A 25,456-nucleotide genomic window follows, 5' to 3' on the forward strand; every position below is an offset into this window, starting at 1 on the left:
AGTTTTGGATAAGCAGTTACATTTTAACCTTACTCTGGCAACCCTAAAAGGAAGTACTTCTAAACTGTAAAGAGAAAGCTAAGGGGTGTGGTTATGGCATAGCAGCTATAGAACCTATTATTAAGACAAGCCTAGGAAGCTTACTCTCTGTGTTTCTGAGGATAGAAGCACAGAGATTGCATCATGGGAAGAAAGTCATTGTACCTTCTAATTGTGGGAATCTTTGTAGCATATTATACTTACACGCCTATCCCAGATAACTTTGAGGAGCCCTGGAGACTAATGCTGATCAACACACCACTGAAAACTTTTCAAAATTTGGTAAGTCTGAAATTTATGAATTCTGATGTCCATATGCAGTAATTTACTCTGAAGAGTTGTGGGACATTTGCTTTCTTGGCGGTTTATTGATCTTAAAATAAGTCCTATGGCTTTTGATTATTTACTGTTTAGAAATGGTTTGTTTGCTTGCTTGCTATTTCATAGATTGAAATAAGTTAAATAAAAAATTTCATCAGTTGAAATAAGTTAAATAATTCATTTAGTGGATTTTACTGAAGTATTACTGTGTTTGTGGAACACTAATGTCATGATAGTTGCTGTCCATTGACATTTTTGTCTTGAGGTTATATTCACTGGCATTCAGTTTTATACAGAAATCAGAGATTTTTCATCATGCAGAAATGTATTATATATGGACTTTCATGGAATATATTTTGGGATTCAGAGTACGGAAAATTACATATAAATAATATTTCAAGGAAAAACTGCATTGTCAGAATGGTTGGCATTTGCCTTGATTTCTGGCAGGAAAATATAGGTAAAAACAGAAATGTATAGCCTAATGTTTCATAGACACTGGCTGCTGGTTGGAGAAAACAAGCAAGGGTGCCTCTCTGGCACCTAGAGTATATTTTGCCATATTTCTTTCACTATTTTATTCACTTGAGTTTCATAGTTCTCCTTTCAAAATTGAAATAAAATGGATGCTGTAATTTTTCTTATTTTTCATTATTTCAATTCTTCAAATCTCTGCCAAATCCTATTAAGCACACAGAGTTTGTATTCACAAAATATAAATTTTAGTGTGAGGGAAAATAATAAATTAGAATCAAATGAATGAATGATTTCACATTATGAGAAATACATTGAAGGAAATAAGACAGGAAAAGCAAGTAATGTGATCAGGTAAAGAAGGCAGGACTATTGTATTTATGATTAATGAACCATTTATGAATAGGAAGAACCTTGGGCTTAGAGAGCAGTGTATAAGAAGAAATCTGATAGGTTCTGTCAGGCTGGAGCTTATCTATCTCTAACTTGATATTCATCCATCTGGGTGTCTCTTCAAGAGTAACTGCTGTGTGTTCTTCTAGATGCAGAAAAAAACCTTCCACTTGCCTTTTGCATGTGCATCAAACATTCTCCAATCCCAAGACTGCAAAAAGAGCTCTAACCCCAGCCGCTGTAAACCTTTCTGTTTCCTGTTTTGCACATTTAGACACTCATTCAAATCAGCTGTTACAATGTTATTTTGCCCACCTCCCAAACTCCTCTGCTGATCAGACCTGATAAAAGTACTTCCACTTTTTGTTCTCACGCAAGGTTGCTTGTATCTCTTTGGCAGGCCTCCCACACCTGAAATAAAGGCCTTTTTCTCCTTTATTTGACTCTCTGTAGCAACAAAATCTTAACAGATGGTGTTATGACTCGGATAGGTGAGAAGTGCAGCTCCTTGAGGCTACCCTTGCTTTGAGTTCCCCTCACCTAAATGAGCCTTTTCTCCTCTTTACCTTCTGTCTCCACTGTTGCTGTTACTAGCTTCCATCCAATACCAACCCACTTCAGTCCTTGCAAGTCTAAACAGGTGACCCACTCATCACTTTGGGGTTCCTGTCATGTAAATCACAGGCATGAATAGGGACACTTCTATGTCCTATTGGACCTTGCCTTTCAGGGCTCCCCACTTTGTCCTACCAGTAACCACAGCTGGGCATAGGTTTTGAGGATCACTTTCTCTCTCACTGACACTCCCTGAAGGGGTAATGACTCCTTATGAGAGGGTGACTTAGTTTTTAGATTTTTAATTGTGATTAAATTGTGACCCTCCAGTTCATTCACAATTTTGGGCAATGTTACTTCTCTCCAGGTGAAAGACTCTCCACTTGGGTGCCCATTGAGACAATTACTCACTCTGTAACCTCCAGTCTCCAAGTAAGCACTCACTGTTGGTCTCAGAGGCACTTTACAGCCCATGAATTAGCTTGTACTGCCAGATGGCTTGGCCTGATTACAAGCTTGATAATGGCTTTCACCTTCCATGATTTAAAGTTTTTGCTACCATGGTGGCAAAAGGTCAGATTCCTTATCTTCAAGACTTTTTGCTATTAGGGTGACCCCTCCCTCATTCAGGTTTGTGGGACAGCACAAATACTTTTGACCTGCTCCACACTGCCAAACCCCTGCCAAAACCTGACAGTTGTGCTGACCTTACAGACAATATGCCTTCCACTCTTGACCCACACCATACCCAAAAGCTCTACTTGTTCACCTCTGCTTCCATCTTCTCCTCCACTTCCCCTTCCCTCACTACTCCTCTATCACCATCCCCTCCTTACCTCACCATCCCCTCCCCTTACTGTAGAGTTCTTCCTGAGTTTTCAGGCTGGCATCCGGGTCTACAGTCTTTGCCATGGCATGATGGAAAACCTAAATGACCTCTCCAAACAGACCTATTCCCTGCAGATTCCAAACCCTTTTCCTTAAAACCATCTTACTATCCCAACCTGTCGTGTACCCCTTTTTGGTAAAATCTGCTCCCAATCTCACTTTCTCTTATACTTTCTCTCTTTTCCCATGGTTCTTATTTTCCCAACCCAACCATCATGTGCTGCTGTATCAGCCCCTTCCTCCCCCCGTCATTGACACTACAGTCAACCCCACTCATGTCACCAACATTACTCTGGTATTCACTTCCCTCATGTACCGCTCAGTTTTCTCTTGTATTCCCCAATACCCAATACCCCCTAAACATCAACAGGGGCTCAAGCCTTAAGTCCAATGCTTGTTAACTGATGGGTTTATAAAAGTCACCCACTTGCCTTACAACACCACTATTCTCCCTGTCTTCAAATCCAACAGCTCCTATAACCTAGAAGGAATCAAAGGAGGTAAAAGATCTCTACATAGAAAAGTGCTATACTCTGAAAATGGGTATCGAAAAGGATATCAGAAAGTTGAAAGTTATCTCTTGGTCTTGTGTAGCAAACACCATAGTGAAAATGGCTGTATTCCCAAAAGTGTTATACAGATTTAACACAATACTACCAAAATACTATTAGTGTACCTCACAAAATTACAGAAAACAATCAGCAAGTTCATTCAGATCAGAAAGAGACCTAGAATGGCAAAAGCAATTCTGGGGTACAAATACAAGGCAAGGGACATTACAATCTATGACTTTAGTTACACTACAGGGCTACTGTTTTAAAAACAATATGGTACTGGCAAAAAAAAAACAGAATCAGACCAGAGATCAATGGAATCAGTTAAAAGATATAGAAACAACTCCAAATACACCTAGCCACCTGATCTTTGAGAAAGATGTCTCATACTTTCACTGGAAGAAATATAGCCTCTTTAAGAAATGATGCTGGAAAAATGGGCTTTCAACATGGCAAACAATAAAACTAGGTTCATGTCTATCACCATGAATAAAATAGAATCAAAATCAATCAACTCTAAATACTAATACAGAAACACAAAATCTGTTGAAAAAGTGAAAGTTAGAACACTTGAAGACATTGATGTAAGCAAGGAATTCATGAAGAAACCCCAGATTTCATGGCAATTACTACAAAGAATCTATGACTGGCACCTCATCTTATTAAAAAGCATTAGAAAAATAAAAGAAATCACCAATTGAATGAACGGACAACTCACAGACAGGGAAACATTTTAGCCAGGTTCTCCTAAAAGGATTAATATCTAGAACACATGAAGAACTGAAAAAATTCAGATCCTCTGAATTAAAAGACACAATTAAAAAATGGCATCTGAGATGAATACACATTTCTCAGATGAAGTATAAATGGCAAATAAATATATGACAAAAAATTCAACATCACTTTTCATTTGAGAGATACATATTAAAACATCAGTGAGATTTCATCTTACTCCATAAAGAATGACTATTATCAAAAAGTCAACCAATAACAAATGCTGGCAAGAATGTGGGCAAAAGGGAACATTTCTGTACTGTTGTTGGGAGTGCAGACTTGTTAAACCACAGGGTAAATCACAATGGAGATCCCTCAAAATACTATGACTAGAAGTCTCATTTGATCCAGCTATTCTCCTTTTTGGTATCTTTCCAAAGGAATTAAAAGCATCATATCACAGTGATATATATGCACCTATGTTTATAGTGGCACAGTTTGTAATAATTACATGTTGGAATCAACCTAAATGCCCACCAACAAATGAACAGATAAAAAAGATGTGATTGTTTAATATAATGAAGTGCTATTCAGTCATAAAGGTAAACCAGATATTTATTGCTAAATGGACGTACTTTGAGACTATACTCTTAAGTGAAATAAATTGGACACACATGTGTAAAATATTGTATTTCTTTTGCATATGAGAAACTAAAAGTGTAAATAACAATCAAATTATACAGCAGGTATTGTGAAACAATTTTTTCAAAAAGAAATGGTAACTAGGAAGGTGGAGGGGTTAGGAAAAAATGAAAAAGAAAAAGTGAGAAAAGAATGATAAAATGGGAGCCAAAGTTTTCAAATAAGGAGGAGCAGAGGGGTTGAAGAGAGGGGAAGACATTTGGAGGGAAAAATAAAAGACAGATGAAGGTATGTCACGTACAGGTACAAATTCCCTATGATGAATGTGATCATTGAATATACATCAACTGTACCAATAAAATATAAATAAAAGAAAACAATCACTCTAAATACTGAAGAAACTTATACAGCAAAAGTATATAATTCTTAACTACAGAATACTGACAACTTGAAGAAATTGTATTAAACATTTGTGTTTCATGGGATAGTGCTACAATTCAGTGAGAGGAGTAAAATGTCTTAGATTACATTACTTTATGCCCAGTGGCAGTAAGTTTTAATTTTATTCTAGGCATAATATTGTACTACGAGAGTTAAGAAGTATTTTATGTTTCTCATGTTTCCTCAATTTGCATTGTATTTATGCAGAATTATTTTCAGTTTTTTTCTTTGAGTTTATTAATTATATTTTAGTATTCATTTAATCAAATATATATCCTGTTTTTTGAGGTTTTCTTCTCAGCAGTAGTCTTCTCAGCTTTCACTTCTTAATGACAAGAAAATATTATCTGAGCTCACAAATGATACAGATTTAAAGTGTATTTTAATATAATTTCTCACCCCTGAATGATCTTTTCTTGTTTACTGCAATTTCTTTGATTCATCTGGAATCCCATGAAGGATTTACATGGCTTCTCAGTTTCTGCAGTCACTGAGAATCTAGTGAGATATTTTATTGAAGATGTACATGAGAGATGCATTTACATTTGTGCTATGAATGAAGCATTGCTATGCTTTGCAATTATGCTATAAATGAACACTGTACCTCCAGAATTGTGAATTGGATTTGTAATATTATTTCTGAGCCGTGCATGTTTGGACTGATTTTAGTATTTAATTTCCATGGGCTTATGTTCCATCTCTCTCAAATCAGTCTGCTAATATTATGCTTTCTACCCATACTTAGGGTGTATTACTGAGGCTAATGCTAATAAAATACCTGTCCCACATTCTTATTCTAAGATGGAAACACAGGGGTTCAGGCAAGCAGGTTGCTCTTCCTGTTTCTCCAGTCATTTCTTTAGGCTCAGCTCCATACACACCAGCATTACTTTATAATGTGTTTATTTTTGCAATATTTTATTGATGCATAGTCACTAAATATAATCATTGCATTCATTTTGAGGAATTGGTGTGTATAGATACCGTATCTTAATCAATTTTATTTCTCTTTCACATCTTGGCTCCTTATTCTGCCATCTCCTAGTCTCCTTCCCTACCAACAAAATCTAAAAGTGTTTCTCCAACCATCATCAACAAGAATCTTCTGGACTAGTACATCGGGCTGGAACAGTTTTTTTTCTTCTTCTTCTTCTTCTTCTTCTTCTTCTTCTTCTTCTTCTTCTTCTTCTTCTTCTTCTTCTTCTTCTTCTTCTTCTTCTTCTTCTTCTTCTTCTTCTTCTTCTTCTTCTTCTTCTTCTTCTTCTTCTTCTTCTTCTTCTTCTTCTTCTTCTTCTTCTTCTTCTTCTTCTTCTTCTTCTTCTTCTTCTTCTTCTTCTTCTTCTTCTTCTTCTTCTTCTTCTTCTTCTTCTTCTTCTTCTTTTTTTCAGTTACATTCTTAAGAAAGATTTTTTCCCCAAGGATCACGTTACAAAGACTTGGGTTAAACCTGGTTCAGAGGTCTCTATCATAGCATTTATCTTATTTTATATCCGTATACTTACCTACCTTTTATCTATAATTCTGTGGCTCTTGAGAAGTATCTTTCTCTTGTTCTTATTCACAACCCCAAAGCTTAGAAAATAATCTGAAATATTTTGAGAAATAGGACTAAATAATTACTTTTCCTTCTTTTAAACAACTACTGTAGATATAATAACTGCATTCCTTTTCTTCTAAAAGCATAAAGGTGATTCATATATAAAATAATATCTTAATTGATCTATTTAAATGTTAAGCATTTATATTTGTATAAATTTCTTTGAATTCAGAATTTGAATTCTAAGACCATTTGTAAATTTTGTTTTGAGGTTTCATTCTTCGAGTTTCTGGGATTTTACCATCTTGCTGATTTAATTGCGCTAAGTAAAGCCTTTTTAGAAGTCCCGCCAACTTCAGATGAAAATGTCACTGTGACTGAGACAACATTTGATAATGTTCCTGTGCGTGTATATGTACCAAAGAGGAAGGTGGATGCACAAAGAAGGGCTGTGTTTTATATTCATGGTGGTGGTTGGTGTTCTGGAAGCCCTGGTAGGTGAATTCTTTGAAAGACATCTGACCCTGCACAAAGAAGGGCTGTGTTTTATATTCATGGTGGTGGTTGGTGTTCTGGAAGCCCTGGTAGATGAATTCTTTGAAAGACATCTGACCCTGGAGTACTTTGCAAATGTATTAGTAAGGCCACATACTGTGCTGTTTAGCAAGGTCTCTGCAGTGTTTTGTTCTTCTCTTGCTTTGATCCCTGGCAAGTTTTAAATTTTTTTTTTTTTTTCTTTTTCCTTTTTATCGGTAGCAGGGATCGAACTCACGACTGCCTGCTTACAAGGCAGGCGCTTATGCCGCTGAGCTAAATCTCCAGCCCAATCCCTGGCAAGTTTTAATGTTACTTAAACCTTCAAGTCACTATTTCTCACCCATATATGACTTTCTTCTTTATGCTAAGTAGTGCTAACAAAGCACAGGTCTTCCTATTATTGAGCTCTTTATGAACATGCAAGCACTATTTTAGTCATTTGGTTTTATGGACCTCAGTAACATGTTAATTACTTTATTTATATACGCCTTTTGTGCCTGCATTTCTTCTAGGAACATGGTAGGGATCTTGGAACAGACAAAATTCTTTCTGGGTCTTAAATTCTATTGAATTGAATGTCTAAATAGTGGATACATAAGTGAAAAATACAATGTATCACGAAATGACAAATGTAGAGAATAAAGGTTACAGTAATCAAGATTGGGCACAAAGGTTGCAGTCCTTAGATTTCTAGACTTAGAATGAAAAGAAGAGTACATAAGGAAGTCGAAAATTGGGATAAAGACGTTAGGCTCAGTAATTTGATTAAGAAGTATTGTATAACGTTCTAGTTGTGGAGTATACTTGCAGATTCTAGTTGCAAATGCATGCTTGATATTAACAGATTTACCCCCAGTTAATGAAATATAAATATAGACAAAGGAAGAAGGGAAGCATAATTAGTCCAGAGAAGAAATGTTAAATGCTTAAAATTGATTGAAATTTGTCAAATGATGAGAGAATTTAGGAGAACAAAGTAAGGAGGGAAAGAAAAAAGAAGCACATGAGATAATTATCCTGTTTCTGATAATATGACTGAGAAAATGAGGACAGATCCTGGGAGATCCCAAAGGTAATCTTGGGAGGAAGAATAAGCAATGAGAAAAGGATTAAAAAGTGATCAAAGCGGTCAGGTCATAAAATGAAAAGGAAGCCAAAGGTGATGCTGCAAAAACCCAGAAAAAAAAAAAAAAAAAAAAAAAAAAAAAAAAAAAAACTGAATGAAAGACATCCTGCACTGAGGAGGTGGATGTCAACTTATTTATTATGCTGGTGGACCAGTGGAAAGACAGTTCCAAATCCCCCACCCTTGGTAAGCTTTGAAGTTTGGTTATGTAAGGTTTGTAAGCTTTGAGGTTTGGTTATGTAAGGTTTGTAAGTGAGTCAGTTATAGATTGTGTCGTATGTTGTTACTCAAACTGAGCAAAGTCAGTTAGAGGGGTTGTTTATCATAAGGTGGGAGAGAGTGTCGGGAGGCATTTGAGGTGAAGGAGTCGATAAAATCATTTATGTCCTTGTCCTTGATTAGGCTAGATAGTCCTTGGAACAAGTTACTAAAACAGGATATATTTTTAGGAAAATAGAAGCCCCGACTCTGGAATGGGTAGACAATACCATCTATGAAAAGCAGCTGGATGTAATCAGAAGTGGCTGAGTGGGCTTGGTGGTCTAGTTATGGGGCAGGTCAGATGAGCACATCCTATCTCAGTATAGTGTTAACTAAGCTTTGTTTGCTTTTTATGTGGAAGAGATATAAAAAATTAGTAAAATGCCCTGGGGGATGTGACAGGAGGTGTACAAGTTTGAGCCCAGCTCAGACAACTTAGTAAACTTCTTATTTTTTTTTAAAATAAAATAATTTTCAAACAAAATGAAACAGAACAAACCAGTCAAAACAAAAGAATGAAAGCATTATAAGATTACAAAACAAAATAACATGAAATGAACTATAGTTATCATAATGTCTCTTGTTTTCTTCAAAATAGCTGTCCATACTTTCACACATCATAAAATCAAATAATAGAAAGCAGACTAAAATTACAAAATGAAAGAATGAAAGTATTAGAGAACTTCAAGACAAGTCATGTTCTGGTTTGCTTTATTCTGTTTTGTTTTATTCTCTTTAAAATAAAAAAATATAAAAATAATTTTAAAAGCTTGGATATACAGTACAAAAATTGGTTTCAATCTTCAGTACGGACTGGTTTCAGTATAAACATTGGTTTCAGTCTTCATTACCACAAAACAAGTGAGTGGAATTAAAATTGGATGGCATGCAGAGGATAACAGGTTGTTGACTAATGAACAAATAATGCAGAGGAAATAGATGAAGAGGAAAAATTAATTAGATGTGGATGGGAGGAAAAGTTGAATAAAAGAATGAATAATCTTCCTCCTAGACAGGCATGAGGAGAGACAAACCAGACCTCAGCAGGACAGATACAACAGAAAATGAGAGAATCCCAGCTTTTTAAGGCAGCACCTTTCTATCCATCTTATGTTTAGGTGACTTGTTTTGCATGCAGATACTGATGGTTCAATATGATCCAAAATCTGTTTGTGTCACATATCTATCCACACATGCATCCAATTAGTGGCTTATCTTCTTTTTAATATATATATATATATATATATATATATATATATCATGTAAAACAAACAAATCAGTGCTGCTGGCTGAGGGACAAATGACAAAATGTTCATTAAAAGAAGTATAAGGAAAGAAGAGCAATTAAAAAAAATTCAGTGAGAAATTGCAACCAGTTACAAGTGGAAGTTTTCTTAGGATAAGCACAGCATTAAATTTTTCTTTCTGTAATTTTGGTATTCAATAGGTAGAGAATTTCCAATCTAAAGCAAGCACAGTCAATTTTAAAAAAAAAAACCTTTATTATGTGAATTCTCACTAATATTTGACTTTAATTCTTTCATTTAAGCTTTATATAGTTATGACTTGCTCTCAAGATGGACTGCAGAGAGACTGGATGCTGTTGTCATATCAATTGAGTAAGACCTCTGTTTTTTTATTTTGTGCCTAAATATCTTAATTACCAAAATTCCCTCTGTTGTTTTGAATGACTGATGCATGATTTGTCAAATATAAATATTTCTCAGCTGACACTGAGGTAATCAAAAGAAAAGTTTAGCTCCACCCTGAGCAGCACTAAAAAAAAGTGTTTTTGCCTATGTGTGTGTGTGTGTGTGTGTGTGTGTTTGTGCACCTACGAATAGGCTGATGTGTGTTAGTTGAGTGGGCACGAAAAATTGACACTAAAGATTTGTTTTACATAAGTTTAAATTGAATTATTGTTGTACATGCTTTCTTGGTTTAGATTACTTTTCAGCTATAATGTTTAAGATGAAAGTTCTTGGAGTAAGAAGATTATTTGTAAAAGCAAAACAAATTATTGATACAGTATACGATCACTTTAAAAACTCAGTGAAAATACTTTTGAAACTGGTTTATCTTAGTGTCTATCCCTTGATGATCTAAAACATTAAATTTTATTCTCACTTTGAACCAAGTCAGTGAGTCACTGTGAAATAATGTTTTAGTTCAATAATCTGTGTTTGAAAGGAAAACTGAGATAGTAAAACAGGAGTGAACATAATAGAATCATGCCACACATTGTATGATTCCATTTTTATGAAATGTCCAGGATAGAAAAATCCAGAGGTAAAAGGTTAATGTGTACCTCAAGATGAAAATGGGTAAAACAAAAAGTAGGAAGTGTCTAGTTACTAATTTTAAATTACAGACACAGAAGGAAAAGTGGATGAATAATGCTTTCATATGCAGTTGTACAGTTACATCATTATATTAACATACTTATGTTCAATATTTACTGATAATTAATTTTCAGTAAATGAAGTAATTAGAATTACATCTTCTAAAATTAGGAGAATCTATGGTTGCACTGTGATTTGTATTTCAACTTTAAACAGTCTAATTATAACACATCAAATGAAGCTCTAAGACATACATTTATAATTGATTCATTGAAATAACTAACAGATTTCAATATGGTTAAAGGGAAAATTTTTTAAAGTTTTGTGAAAGTTCATGCCTTTCCTTTGAATATACACTTATTTTATCAACGTTAAAGATAAATGAGAAGTCTCAGTGCAAAATGGACAGTTTTGTTTGTTATAATTAAAATGAACAATATGCACAGGAAATATGGCTAAACATCAAAAGTCATTAGGAGAATGCAAATCAAAACTACTTCACAGCTCCTAAAATAACTACAATTTAAAAATAACTACAAATTATAGCTATAATAAGAAAAAATTAATCGCAACCCCCATGTCACTGGTGGGAATGTAAAATGGCTTAGACACTCTGGAGAACTGCAAACGGTTCAGTATTTCAAGTGCTAGGTGCTTACACAAGGCCAATTAAACTGTATCCATAAAAATATATTTGTAACAGCATTATTCATAAAATCTATGCAGTAGAAACTACTTAATGTCTGTTAACAGATTATGCTAAACTGAAATGTCATAAATCCACACAATTGAATGTTGCTTGTCAGTAAGAAGAAATACTACCACTGATACATGTAAATCACAAAATGTTATTTTATGTGAAGGAAACAAGTCTCAAAGGGCAACACATTGTATTGTTCATTTTAATGAAATGTTTAGTATAGGAAAACCTTCAGAAACAGATTAATGGATACAACAGGATGGTAATTGATGGAACAGAAAGTAACAAATGTCTACCATGGAGTACAGTGCTGTTATTCTATTTGTTAATCTTTTTCAGTGGTGTGAATGTTCTCAGACTAATTGTGGTGATCATCGTAAAACTTTTAAATGTATTAAAAACTCTTAAATTACATGCCTCAATTAATTTGTATGGCATATAAATTATACTTGATAAAGTGCTTGTATTAAAATTAAGTTTTCATATTAACTAGGAAAATTAGTGTTGAAATATCTGTGTATATTTGTATAAATACAAAAATACAAATATATTTTTCTTATTCAAAATTTAGAAATCCCTATGGATTATTGAAGTAGAGGAGAAAGACTATACAGAACAGTATGTTCAAATTATAAATAAATATCTGAACTTTTACTATATACCAAGAAAATATAAATCAAATGCTCTGTAGTACCTCATACTTGATAATTTAGCTAAAATGAAAAAGTACTAAAACTTTAATAGTTGGTAAGAATAAACACCAAAGGATTTTTATAAACTGGTAGTTGAAGAAAAAATAGATTTCAAATATTTTAGACATTACTAACTACAACTACACATATTTTATAACTCTGCTCACATCAATGCCACAGGCAAATATCAACAAGGATATACATGTTTACCAAATACTAGATACAAAATGATATTTAGCAAAAGTGATTTGTGGAAAGACAAGATGGAAAGCAACCCAACCCACTGGCTTTTAAAAATTGGGTTGCATTTACTTGTTACCTATTTACTATTGATTGACTGGGATAAGAACACACAAAATCTACTTTCCAAATCAATTTTTAAATGCACACGTGTCATTGTTGATTGTAAAGCAGATCTCTACAGGGTATTCATTTTACTTGATTGAACCCACTGATTACTAATTTCCCTCTTGTCCGTCTCAGTAGTTTTACTTTTTGGATCTTTAAATTCAACTATTTTAGATAACTCATCTCATTGAAGTTACTTATCTTTTGAACGAGTGATATGTGGTGTAATCCACAGTGGAAGAAAGAAGCATGCAGCAATGTGCATGAGGCTCAAATCTAGTGTGTTCAACAATCACATCCAAGAGTAGAGTTGTACATGGCATTGAAGTTTATGCATTTTAAGGGAAAATGTACATTAATTGATGCTGCTAAATTATGTTAATGGATACTTCAAGAGTTAAAGAGAATAAATTGCAGACCTCTGTGTACAGGCAAGGTTCATTTTCATGATTTGTGGTTAGGTAGCTGTTTTTAGTACTAATTCAAAATGTGAATTTCTGACAGATATATTTAATTAATCTTTTTTAAAACAATGACAAGAAAACCATGTTTTCTCTCCACAGTTACAGATTAGCACCTAAATATCATTTCCCAATCCAATTCGAAGATACATATAATGCTTTACGGTGGTTCTTACGCAAAAATGTTCTTGAAAATTATGATGTAAATCCTGAGAGAATTTGTGTTTCTGGAGACAGTGCAGGTGGAAATTTAGCTGCAGCAGTGACTCAGCAGGTATGATGGTCATCATTTCTGTTTTTTCAAAATTGTCTACTTTTAAGCAGATAGATACATTTTATTAAATATAAAATGGAAACATTTGAAATATTAAAGAGAATAACACTAAACTGGTTATTACATCTAACTTTAAGTTTCTGCTCTTGTCACAGTTTCTTTTACTTTCTTAAGAAGCTGACAGTAATCTGAGATCACTGAGTTAAACTATGCTATGTGTTAGTGAAATCTACTAGTCAAATGAATGAAAACAGAAACTGACTGTTAACCTTTTTGGAGATTGAAATGTATTCAATGATCATCTGTGGAGTAGCACTTCATTACCGAAATGATCTGACTAGTTTGAGAAAATTATCAGCCCATTCAAAAATTTTATATTATTTCAAGGAAGATTAGAAATTGGAAAACTTGTATTGTCTTGAGATACAGGTTCTTATAAATGTCCTCTTGACCAGTACATTCAGTATCTCTAAGCATTCATTTCCTCATCTATTAAGGAAAGCAAACCATTTAAACTCACTGAGTTGTTCTGAGGCCACTTGTTCATATTAAAATATCTAATAACATGATATGATCTTTATGAATGCTTTCAAAATATTCAAAATCTATTTCAAAAATTGTAATTAAAATATAGACAAGTCTCTAAATTTTTGGGCTATATTATGGACCTATTGTTTTATATATAAACTATATATAAGATTTTATTAACACAATCTCATTTAGAAAACATATAAAATCACATATTAAAGAATATAGTCTCAAAACTTGAAATGTTATTTAAGAAATGATTTTATAGACCGTTTTTGTATCACTTTCATATTTGTGCACTTTTCTTTTCTGACCATTGATCTTATCAAATATCAACATATTGAACCTGATATTGAAGAAAATTTTCATGGAATATTTCACAAAGAAAGTCTTCCTAAATCTTCTACAATAGCATGTCACTTTGGGATCAAAGCAAAATCAAAAATACTTTAGATTCTTTTGTTTTATTTCTAAACTTTTATTAGTTTAAGTTAATACATTTTTATACAAACAGAATAGGAATACGTTTAAATTTACACTTCTATATTGTCATTCTTATTTGACAAGTTATGACATAAATTAATGATTTTTTCAATCCTTTTTCCTTATCCTCAAAAGATACAGTACAGACGATGCACTTGAGTCCTTAAATCAAGCATATGCATACATACGGAGCATCTGGTTCTAGAACGTGCTTTAAGCACTTCAAATTTTGTTGAAATGAGTATATAATTTAATTTTTAAGTTTTTTGAGGTGCCAAATTTATACATAGACTATCTTATTGCAGTTGTATTACTCTTTTCAAAGAAAATAATTTGCTCAAATCACCTTAACTCCTCTTTAGCTTGCACGTGACCCAGAAGTCAAGACCAAACTCAAGATCCAGGCTTTAATTTATCCTGCACTTCAACCTCTTGATTTAGATTCACCATCATGTCAAGAAAATGCACATATGCCAATTCTATCTAAGTCCCTCTTGGTCAGGTTCTGGAGTGAATATTTTACAACTGACAGGTCACTTGAAAAAGCCATGCTTTCCAATCAGCATGTACCTGAAGAATCAAGTCATCTCTTCAAGTTTGTTAATTGGAGTTCCCTGCTCCCTGAGAGATTTAGAAAAGGACATGTTTATAGCAACCCAACTTATGGTAGTTCTGAGTTATCTCAAAAATATCCTGGGTTCCTAGATGTGAGGGCAGCTCCTTTGTTGGCAGATGACAGCCAGTTGCGTAGTTTACCCCTGACGTATGTCCTCACTTGTCAATATGACGTTTTGAGAGATGACGGACTCATGTATGTCACCCGACTTCGGAATGTTGGAGTTCAAGTGACCCATAACCATGTTGAGGATGGATTCCATGGAGCAGCTTTCTTTCTGCAACTTAAAATAAGTCATAGACTGATAAATCAGTATATTAATTGGCTAAACAAAAATCTATAGCAAAACATATATTCCTGATACATTTTTAAAATGCACTAAACATTAAAGCATCATAAAATTCACATGGAATTAAACCAGTATGGTTTGGAAAGGTCTATTGAAATTCCACATGTAGTATAATAATTCTTGCTGTAAATATCTTCTGTCCTTTTTGTTACTCTGAATGATTTCATTCAACATTTCGCACTGTAAATGTGCTATTCCTGTCACCCCTCCTTGTGTACTGTAAATTTTACTTTTTAAAACATTTTTTCTTGTACAATATCTTTTCTGTGTGTTGGTAACCACTAATAAGTGTAATAACAGAAATATAAGAAAGATTGTCTATTATTGTTTAATATCAACATCCTAGTCAATGTACAGGGTTTGAAACACTCCTAGTAACTGATACAGGATGAATCTCAAATCTTTGCAAAAATAGTTTTCACAGGACAGTGCTGGTTTATTACATCTGTAATTTTTTCCCTTGATGCACTTTTGTAACCCATGTAACAAGAATTATACTGTTCAATACTTACGATCACCAGAGGAATTAGCTGCTTTGTATTTGTAATGTAAAGAAATTGAAGCTCAGAGAAGTCTGAAGTGGTCTTTAGGACAGAAAATACTAGCATCCACAGAATATACAAGTAGAACTAAGTGATTTGCAATAAAACAAAAGTCAGAAAAATTTTATTTGTGAAAAGGTTATTTTAACAATGCAGAGTAAAAATAAAATGGCTTATGCTTAAGACCAGTCTGAATATTTGTATTGAGCATGATCTATATAATGCCTCAAAATCACAAAAAATCCTATCAACAGGTATTCCTCAATTGGTAGATGAGTTCTATCCATGTGATTTTCTAGTACTTAGCCATTTTTTCTCTTTGTGTACCATCCTTACTGTCTATTTTTGTATTTGCAGTCCTGGTTATTATATTTTTAGTACTATATATATATATATATATATATATATATATATAGTACTATATATATATATAATCTAGACAGAGACAGAATAAGGAAACAGTTACATTTGAGGTCATTTTATTTTATTAGGAAAATTGTAGTAATCCCAGAAACTCAAAAACCAATAAATTCCTTATAAACAGTTAATAGAATCATATAGTGGGATATTTCTCAAAGTGGGAGTTTTTCACATGAGAAAAGTACATTTTATTATACTAAAAAACAAAATAATGCTAAGCAATACTAAATAATTAGCAGAGGATACCACACATAGCTGTAGAAATATCTTGTTAAATAACAACATTGGGATAAATATTTTTCTGATAAACATATAAATACATTGAGTTAATAGTAAATACAAAGACTAGAAATAAAATATGTATATGTAACCTCCAGTGATTTTTCTTTGCACTGTGTACAAGCATAAGATGTTTTTATTACCATGCATAAATTCTTACATTAATCTACAGCTGGCAATTGTTATTGCTTTACTCAAACAAAGTAAAAGTTGTCATTAACATAATACCTAGAGGCAAATAACTTGGCTACAGAATACCTACCACTGGTAAATGTTATTCACAATTACAAATCTTGTCCCACATGGCTTAGAATCCTAGTTACTTGGGTAGGTGAAGCAGGAGAATTGCAAGTTTAAGGACAGAAAAAGCAATTTGTTAAAATTCTATTTCAAAGTAAGAAATAAAAAGGACTGGGTACCTATCTCAATAACAGACTCACACTGGCTTAACACACACACATACATACTTAAATTTAAGACAGCATAAAGCAAACAAGATAAACATGGTGGGAATACAATTTATTGAAGTTTACAAAACTAACACTACAAAAATTTGATGCTGTCTTGGTAAGTTTGATAATGTTTTTAAGGTTAGTTTTATATCTAATAAAATTGAGTGTCATGATGAAATTCCCATACAGGGAAACTGCTTTGAAAGGAAAGTTTCCAGCATTCCAATCATTCAGCAATTCTACTTTCAATTGCTTTCTAAAAACAAATTGAAACATAGTTCTAAGAAAAAATACTGCTATAGTTAAATTCCAATTTTAGCAGTATGGTGCCAGCAAAATTGGTGAAGGAATTTCTTTGTTGTAATCTAGTTTTAACCATTGCGCCTCATTTCTGTTTTGTATGCAGCACCCCCCCTTCCCTTCTTATCTTTCTAGGTTCAGTTTCAATTTCCTGAGAAAGCTGTAAAAGCCTTAGGTATCAGTTTCCTGTAACCTCTTCCCCTACCCCTCATCCGGTTATCTGTAATAAAATGTGCTGTTCTTTAAGAAATGCTTAACTTCAAGGAAATTACAGGAAGTTCTATAAAGCCCAGATGCTACCTAACTGTGTCAGTGATTGCAACATTCCCTTGGTTTTCGACTTTAAAACCCAGTCTTCCCTGGGATTGAGTCACCAAGGCCTGGCCTAAAATAAAGCCTTTGCTCCCCAAATTTTAATTTCTTGCTTCCTTGGGTTTTATTTTGGGGTCTGAGCTATCACATTTGGGGGCACGCCCGGGATGGGAGCAAGATCCCAGACTCATTTCTGAACATTTGAAAGTAAGTACTCTGGAGGGTTTGTTTGGGCCGTGGTCAGTTTGTACTCTTGGGGAGAGGACGCCCTCAATTTGGGAAGCAGGGACCTCCTGAGGACAGAGTCAATTGGTTTTTTTGGGTCCGTTTGTATAGTTTTCCAGACGAACTTCATCCATTTGTGACTCTGCCCTGGGTTGGGAACCACTCTGTTGGTTAATTTGTGAATTCCTCCAGATCCCAAAATTTGACCAATTTTGAGCAAAGGCAATTTTGCTGCAGCTTGTCTTGTCTTGCATGTCTATTTGTGTGTCCATTTGGTCTAATTGTTCTCCTTTTGGTTACCCCAAATCTAACAGAACATTCTCTTCTAGGAACCCCTTCTACAAGCCCAAAATGGACAAAGGGATTTAGATATTTATGTTCAGTGTTTTTGTACTTTAGGATTGTCTGCCTGTTTTAATTTGTGACTAACTTAGGGGCTTGCTGCCCATTTCTGCTGCAGGATCCATATAGCTTATTAGACTCAAGGTTCATAGTAAAAAATTATTTCCTATATCTCACCAAACTGTGTACGAAGCAACCTTTGTTCGTGTCTTTAATGTTGTGGTGCCTTGTTTAATGTTTTAATCCTCAATTGATTACTTGCAACCTTGGCATGCCTTTTTAAAAAGAGTATTTTTCTTTCTGGTTAAAATGTAAACATGTGTGCACATATATATGTATATTTATGGTTTTTAAGAATCATATCAACTTTACCAAGTAAAAACCAGGTCATATTATATTTGAGCCAGTTAAAAGGTTACAGTTTTTTTTTTAACAATACAGCATTTTAATGTAGTGAAAAGACATAAAATAAACATGTTTTAGACTACTAAAAGATGACTTCAAGGGTTTTGTTGAGAGTTTTAATGTTATCTGAGAAGCGAGAGGAAAGGTAATTGACTGGTAATAGTAAGAAAAAGAGGGACAAAGAAAGTGGTTTTGTCTTCAAGAAAAAATGTCTGGCTGTGCCAGAATGTGGAAGAAGATAACAGCTCAACTTGGGGGTATAATGTAAGTTGTAAAAAGCTCAAGAGGATGTGAATTTTATTTGTTTTGGTTTATAGTACTGCAAATAACAGATTTGGCAAGAAGTAAATGTGTTCAGAATTTGACAGTATTAGATCAGTTTTAGTAGAAGTATTCATAAGATTGGTAAACCTTTGCTGCAAAATGTTTCCATTAAAATGAGATTATAGGTGATTATAGAGATAAGATACAAGTTCTTGCATGTGCTATGAACATCTGGGAGATTATGCAGCACAATTTTGTTACCTATAAAAAAGCCCTTTTTTGTTAAGAATGTAATTTCAGTAAAACAACAGCCTGCCACGAGGCACCCTGGGATGAAAAGTGGTGTGCCATCCAGATGAAGCCTGCTCTCTGATTGAGAATGCCAAAACCATGTTTTCCTTTTGTCCCTCCCTGATTGGACATCTAGAGGTAAGGAGGTTTCCCAATTATCACCAGTTGTTCTCTTTGCAACTCAGTTGGCCCCACATGTTAGACAAAAATTGCAAAGGTTTGAGAGATTTGAGAAAATGCCCCTCAGCCAGTTAATAGAGATAGCACAAAAGGTCTTTGAGAACTGAGAGAATTTACAAGAAGCTCCCAACAAAAAGATAACCAAGTTGTTAGAATTGCTCTATGAGAGAGAATTAAAAAAAAAAAAAAAACAGACAAGACTTTCTGGGGAAGGTTGGATACTGTAGGCTAAATTTTACTGAAAAGCTTACCTCTATATGACTCCCATAAGGGAGAAACTCAAAACTCACTGAACTGGACTGATAAATGTGAACGGGCCTTCCAGCAGCTCAAGTGGGCCTTGACAGAGGCCACAGCCCTGGGACTCCCTGACGTTACCAAGCTGTTCACCTTGTTCATAGATAAACTCAAGGGCATTGCCAAAGGAGTCCTAACCCAGGACATTGGCCCTTGAAAGAGGCCTATAGCCTACTTCTCCAAAAGACTTGATCCGGTGACAGAAGGATGGCCCTCCTGCCTGAGAATCCTAGCTGCTGTGGCAATGTTACTTAACGAGGCTAAAAAAACAAAAAACAAAAAACAAAAAAAACCTCACTTTTGGACAGAAGATTTCTGTGGTGATCTCCTGCAGTTTAGAGACTCTTATCCAAACTCCTCCTGAAATGTGGCTTTTGAACCCCAGAATTCTACACTGTTAGGCCCTGCTTCTAGACTCAAGTCAGTGGCATTCAAGAGTTCTTCAGCTTTAAACCCAGCCACCCTTATGCCTGATGATGACCCAGAGGAACAAAGGACACTTCTCCATGAGTGTGCTGACATCCTTGAACTGCAGCAGAACTTACGAGCTGATCTTACCGACCAGCCTTTGGGAAATGCCCACAACTATTTCATCGATGGAAGCAGCTTTATCCAGAACAGCAAACGAGTGGCCAGGGCAACAGTGACCACCGAAAAGAAGGTACTCTGGGTTAAGTGGTTAGAGCCTGGCACCTCTGCCCAAAAGGCGGAGCTCATTGCTTTGACTGAGGTGCTAAAACCAGCCACGGGAAAGAGGGTAAACATCTATACCGACAGTAGATATGCTTTTGCTACTGTACATGTACATGGAGCCATGTATCAGGAGCGAGGTCTCTTGATCTCAGCTGGGACTAAGACTAAAAATGCTCCATGGATTCTAGACTTGCTGGCAGCTGTCTGGGTACCTCAACGAGTTGCTATTGTTCATTGCAAGGCTCACCAGACAGGAGATGACACTGTCACCTTAGGAAACAGTTTGGCAGATCAAGCCACTCGAAAAAAAGCAACCACATCAGAGGGGCCACCCAAGGAAGTAACTGCTCTGATGCTAGTCCCTCTGATCTTGTCAGAACCAGTCTACACAAAGAAAGACCTACAGTTAGCATCTCAACTTGGAGTGAAGTCCCTCACCCCAGGGGGCTGATACCAGTTACCTGATAAACGAGTACTGTTACCGGAGGCACTAGGGCAGGAGTTGTTACACCAGGCTCACCAAACTGCTCATTTAGGGAGAACTAAACTTGCAGAATTGTTCAGAACTTGATTTTTTTATTCCAAAACTCTGCAAACTGACCACCTCTTTGAGCTCCAAATGCCCACAGTGCTTGTTAGTCAATTCAGCCAAGAGCTCTATGCTGGAGACCACCCGACATTGAGGAATTGTTCCAGAAGAACATTGGGAAGTAGACTTCATGGACATGGTAAAGCCTGGTTTACAGGGGCACCGCTATCTCTTGGTATTAGTAGACACCTTCACTGGCTGGGTAGAGGCTTTCCCTACTAAGTCCGAGTCAGCCTTACTGGTAGTTAAAAAGCTATTGCATGAGATCATACCTCAATTTGACCTCCCACTATCAATGGGGTCCGATAATGGCCTGGCTTTCATAGCCCAAGTCACCCAAAAGTTAGCCCAAGCATTAAAGATTAATTGGAAAACTCCACTGTGCCTACCAGCCACAAAGCTCAGGGCAAGTAGAATGTATGAACCAAACTCTCAAGGACATTTTAGCTAAGCTGTCTTTAGAAACTGGTGATAATTGGGTGAGCCTTCTTCCCTTTGCACTGTTAAGAGCTAGATGTACCCTATATGTTTCTGGAATTTCCCCCTTTGAATCCATGTTTGGGAGGTCTCTGCCATTCCAAGATTGTCAGAAGATAAACTAGCTGAAATAACTAATCAAGATCTCATTAAGTCCCTGCAGACTCTCCAACCCGTGTTGACTTCAATCCACCAGCTGATTAGACAAAAACACCCAGATCTGCCTTCAGAGACACCCCTCAAAGCACCGACCAAGCCAGGGATTCCAGTCTTGGTGCAGTGGCACCACCGTGACTCCCTCAAACCCCACTGGGAAGGACCTTTCACCGTGGTGCTCAGCACTCCCACCACCATCAAGGTAGCACAAAAGACTGCATGGATTCACCATACCCATGTCAAACCATTGGAAGCAACAGACAGTGAGGAGTGTTCTCAATTGACTGTACAGCAGACTGGTAACCCCTTAAAGTTAAAATTGACTAAAGCATATTTAGATTATGCCAGGCATGAACTGTTTTAACTTGCTTGCTTTGATTTTATTAACATTGATGCCAACCTTGCATGGCGGCTTTGGTCCCCCTGTAAGCAAAGAACAATTGTTAAGATCTTGGTATGGGAGCCCCTGTGATTGTGGAGGGGGCTATATTACTAAAGGTAAAGACACCAACTGGGGGGGAATTATTCATACAGTAGGAAACAAGGATCGAGATCCTTCCCGCACAAATGATAAATTGTATGCATACAGTCTTCGGACAGATTGTGGGGACAAGTTAACATTCCTTGTTGCTATACCCTCAGTTACAGGGGGTTTGATTCAAAGGTGGATGTGTATGTTAAAGCCCTGTGTGATACCTAACAAAGGCAGCCAGCCAGGGCCATGCCCTCAGAATTGTTCTTAGTAGTCTGAAATGCATTCCTCCTGCTATGACTCTGTACAAGAATGTATAGGCATAGATAGCAAAACTTACTTCACTGCTGAGCTTACGAGGACACGGGCTGGAAGTGTTGGAGGTGATTGGTCCACCAATCCAACAATGATAGGAAGTTCAAAGTATGCCTAAGCCTCATATCTTGGCATGGTTGGTAAATCAGTGTGCTGGAGAAGGGTGGCCCCTATACATGTGTCTGATGGGGGTGGCCCACAAGATAAGATCAGAAAACTCATGGTTGAGGAATGAGTCAAGCAGCTAATAAAAATAATGTTTCCCCAGATATATTACCACCCCCTGATGCTGCCTAAATCGTGGGGAGTTGATCTGGATGCTCAAACTTCTGATATTCTAGAGGCCACTCATAAAGCCTTAAATGCTTCCAACCCAACTTTGGCTGAAGATTGCTGGTTATGCATGGCACAGGGCTCCCCCATGCCCCTTGCAATCCCCTCCAATGTTTCTCTGACTACACTGGAGGAACAAGATTACTTAAATTTTAGTACTGGTACCCCTTTAGAGTACAACCAGTAGGCTTCAAGGACTCTGTCTCCAAGGAGGTTTTCATAATGATACCTCTGACACTGACGTGGGGTTCATTGCATTTACTAATTGTAGTTCCATAGTTAACTGGACTACCTCCCTTTATCCCACCAAAGGGCAAATATTTATTTGTGGAGGAAATATGGCCTATACTTTCCTCCCAACTAACTGGACAGGGATATGTGTAACAGCTGTCCTATTGCCTGATATAGAGATCCTACTGGGGGATGAGCCTGTCCTCATTCCTAGTTTAGATTACATCACAGGCTGATCAAAGGGGGCAGTTCAATTTATCCCTTTATTGGTAGGCCTAGGAATATCAGGAGCCTTAGGTATGGGGGCAGCAGGGGTAGGGGTTTCTGTCCAACTTTCCAACCAGATCGTTAGTGATGTGCAGGCATTATCTAGTACCATTCAGGTCATTCAAGACCAAATAGACTTGTTGGCTGAAGTAATTCTCCAAAACAGAAGGGGATAAAATCAAGAGACTACAGGAAGACCTAGTTAAAAGAAGGAGAGAGCTATTTGAAAACTCTTTATGGAGTGTCTAGAATGAAATCCTGCCCTATCTCATGCCCTTGCTTGGACCATTGTTAGGGGTACTGCTCCTGGTCACAGTAGGTCCTTATATACTCAGTAGAATAACTGCATATGTCAGACAACAAATGCAAGGCATAAAGTGGATAATGTTACGCCAGCACACCTACGAGCCCATACCTCAAAATCCTTAAAATTAGGTCAAAGTTTTGATCCTCAGTCACAACATCAGAGGAGAATGTTGTAACCTAGTTTTAACCATTGCACCTCATTTCTGTTTTGTATGTACCGCTCAGCCCTCCCCTTCCCTTCCTATCTTTCTAAGTTAAGTTTCAATTTCCTGAGAAAGCTGTAAAAGCCTTAGGTATCAGTTTCCTGAAACCTCCTCCCCTACCCCTTTTCTGGCTATCTGTAATAAAATGTGCTGTTCTTTAAGAAATGCTTAACTTCAAGGAAATTACAGGAAGTTCTATAAAGCCCAGATGCTACCTGTGTCAGCGATTACAACATTCCTGTGGTTTTCAGCTTTAAAACCCAACCTTTCTAGCTGTAAGGTGCATAGTCTCCAAATTGGCTCCTGGGGTTTGCATTGCTAGGGCCTGGCCTAAAATAAAGCCTTTGCTCTCCAAATTTTAATTTCTTGCTTCCTTGGGTTTTATTCCGGGGTCCGAGCTATCACATTCTTAACTTTCATTTTCTTCAGGATCTAATAACTGAAAACCAGTATTTTCCTGAAGATACTTCGTTCTGTATTTTTCCTAGCACCATAAGACCTGGAGGTGAGAACGCAGTTTTCCTTGTCCCTTGATTTTTGAAGATCATTCCCTCCCCTTCCTATTCTGGGCCATTTTCAAAACAACTTACAACTTCACATAACAATGCTACCCAAGTTGTTCTTTGCTCCTCTTTAGGCTTCAGAAGATCTTTGTTTACTGACAGTATCTCACTACGGCATTGATAATCTCAGTAATAATTAAGAAAGTCCATCTACCAGCTTAGACTCCCCATTCCTGGGCATTCTTTCTCTAATAATCTTACTATGTGGTCCTTGAATGAAATGCATGAATGATCATGATCAATAATATGCCACTTCCACGTAAATACTCAAGCTCTTTCAAATTGGGTCCTCATTTTTATAATATCTGAGATATTCATAATTCATAAAGTAAACCAACATTTGATTTTTTTATACTGCTTTCATATTATTTCCTCTCCTCATTATAGAGTAGTCTGTGATCAATGAGAGCATCATCAGGTGTCTTTGTTCTCTACATGTCAGAATTTCACTGTGCACATCTACCTGTGGAGCTAAATATGGTGGTAGGAAACTACTGACATGCCGAAATTTCCTCCCTTTTAAAGAACAGAATCCCTCAACAATATCATTATTGATGCCTCTTAATGGTAGTATGTGAGTCTTCCATTCTAGTTCAGTTATTCTTAACTATCAATTTGACAGGGTTAAGAAATTCCCAGAAAAGCGAATGGTATTTAGCAGTAGTACTGGATTAATCCACTGACGTTTATAGCTCAATGTACTGTTAAAAAGAAAATAGGATCTAATTAAAGAAGCTGTGTAAATGCAGGACATTGGACTGCATCCCTCTCCCTGGTGTTCTTTCCCTGTGATCCTCTTCCCAGTAACCAGGAAGCTGTTGGCTACATTCTTCCATACTTTTGTGATACAGTTTATCTGTTTTGTTGCCAGCCAACAACATACTGAATCCTCTGAGTCAAATTGAGACCCTTCTCTTTTAAGTTGTGGGGTGGATCTTTTTTTTTTTTCTTCTCTTTTTACCATGTTTTCTTATGTTCACACTTTTCAATTTTTTGAATTCAATTTGTAAAATTTTTCTTAAGAAGAATGACTACTACACTGCCATACTCATGGGGCAATTCTCTATTCTATTCATGATTTTCCTAAAAGCAAAGTTTGATCTGAATGCTCCCTTTCTGTTGAAGGACTTCACTTGGCTCCACATGCTATGGTCTCTGATTTCATTTTAGCTCCTGGGCTAAAATGTCCAGTCACTGTCAGTTGCATATATACTGTGTGTACAGGGGTCTTCCGCTTGCAGTGTTTCTGTTCTCAAGGCTCAGTCTT

The 25,456-nt window shown here is 36.1% G+C and overlaps 1 protein-coding gene across 2 annotated transcripts; it reads left to right on the forward strand.

Annotated features, from left to right (window-relative positions):
- The first annotated feature begins 43 nt into the window (after window positions 1–43).
- LOC100722472 (arylacetamide deacetylase-like) lies at window positions 44–23,988 on the forward strand. Of its 2 annotated transcripts, XM_003476297.3 has the most exons (6): window positions 45–321; window positions 6,830–7,052; window positions 10,032–10,101; window positions 13,128–13,299; window positions 14,673–17,787; window positions 21,498–23,988. In XM_003476297.3, the coding sequence occupies exons 1-5, from the start codon at window positions 184–186 to the stop codon at window positions 15,267–15,269; spliced, it is 1,200 nt and encodes a 399-aa protein (XP_003476345.1). In that variant the 5' UTR covers window positions 45–183; the 3' UTR covers window positions 15,270–17,787; window positions 21,498–23,988. The 2 variants fall into 2 exon arrangements, with proteins under 2 accessions (XP_063105266.1, XP_003476345.1); XM_063249196.1 differs by lacking the exon at window positions 14,673–17,787 and having other exon boundaries at window positions 44–321.
- The last annotated feature ends 1,468 nt before the right edge of the window (window positions 23,989–25,456 follow it).

The sequence above is a fragment of the Cavia porcellus genome, unplaced genomic scaffold (assembly GCF_034190915.1).
Source record: "Cavia porcellus strain 051 isolate PalLab524CR breed Dunkin Hartley unplaced genomic scaffold, mCavPor4.1 scaffold_5, whole genome shotgun sequence".
NCBI classification, from domain to species: Eukaryota; Metazoa; Chordata; class Mammalia; order Rodentia; family Caviidae; genus Cavia; species Cavia porcellus.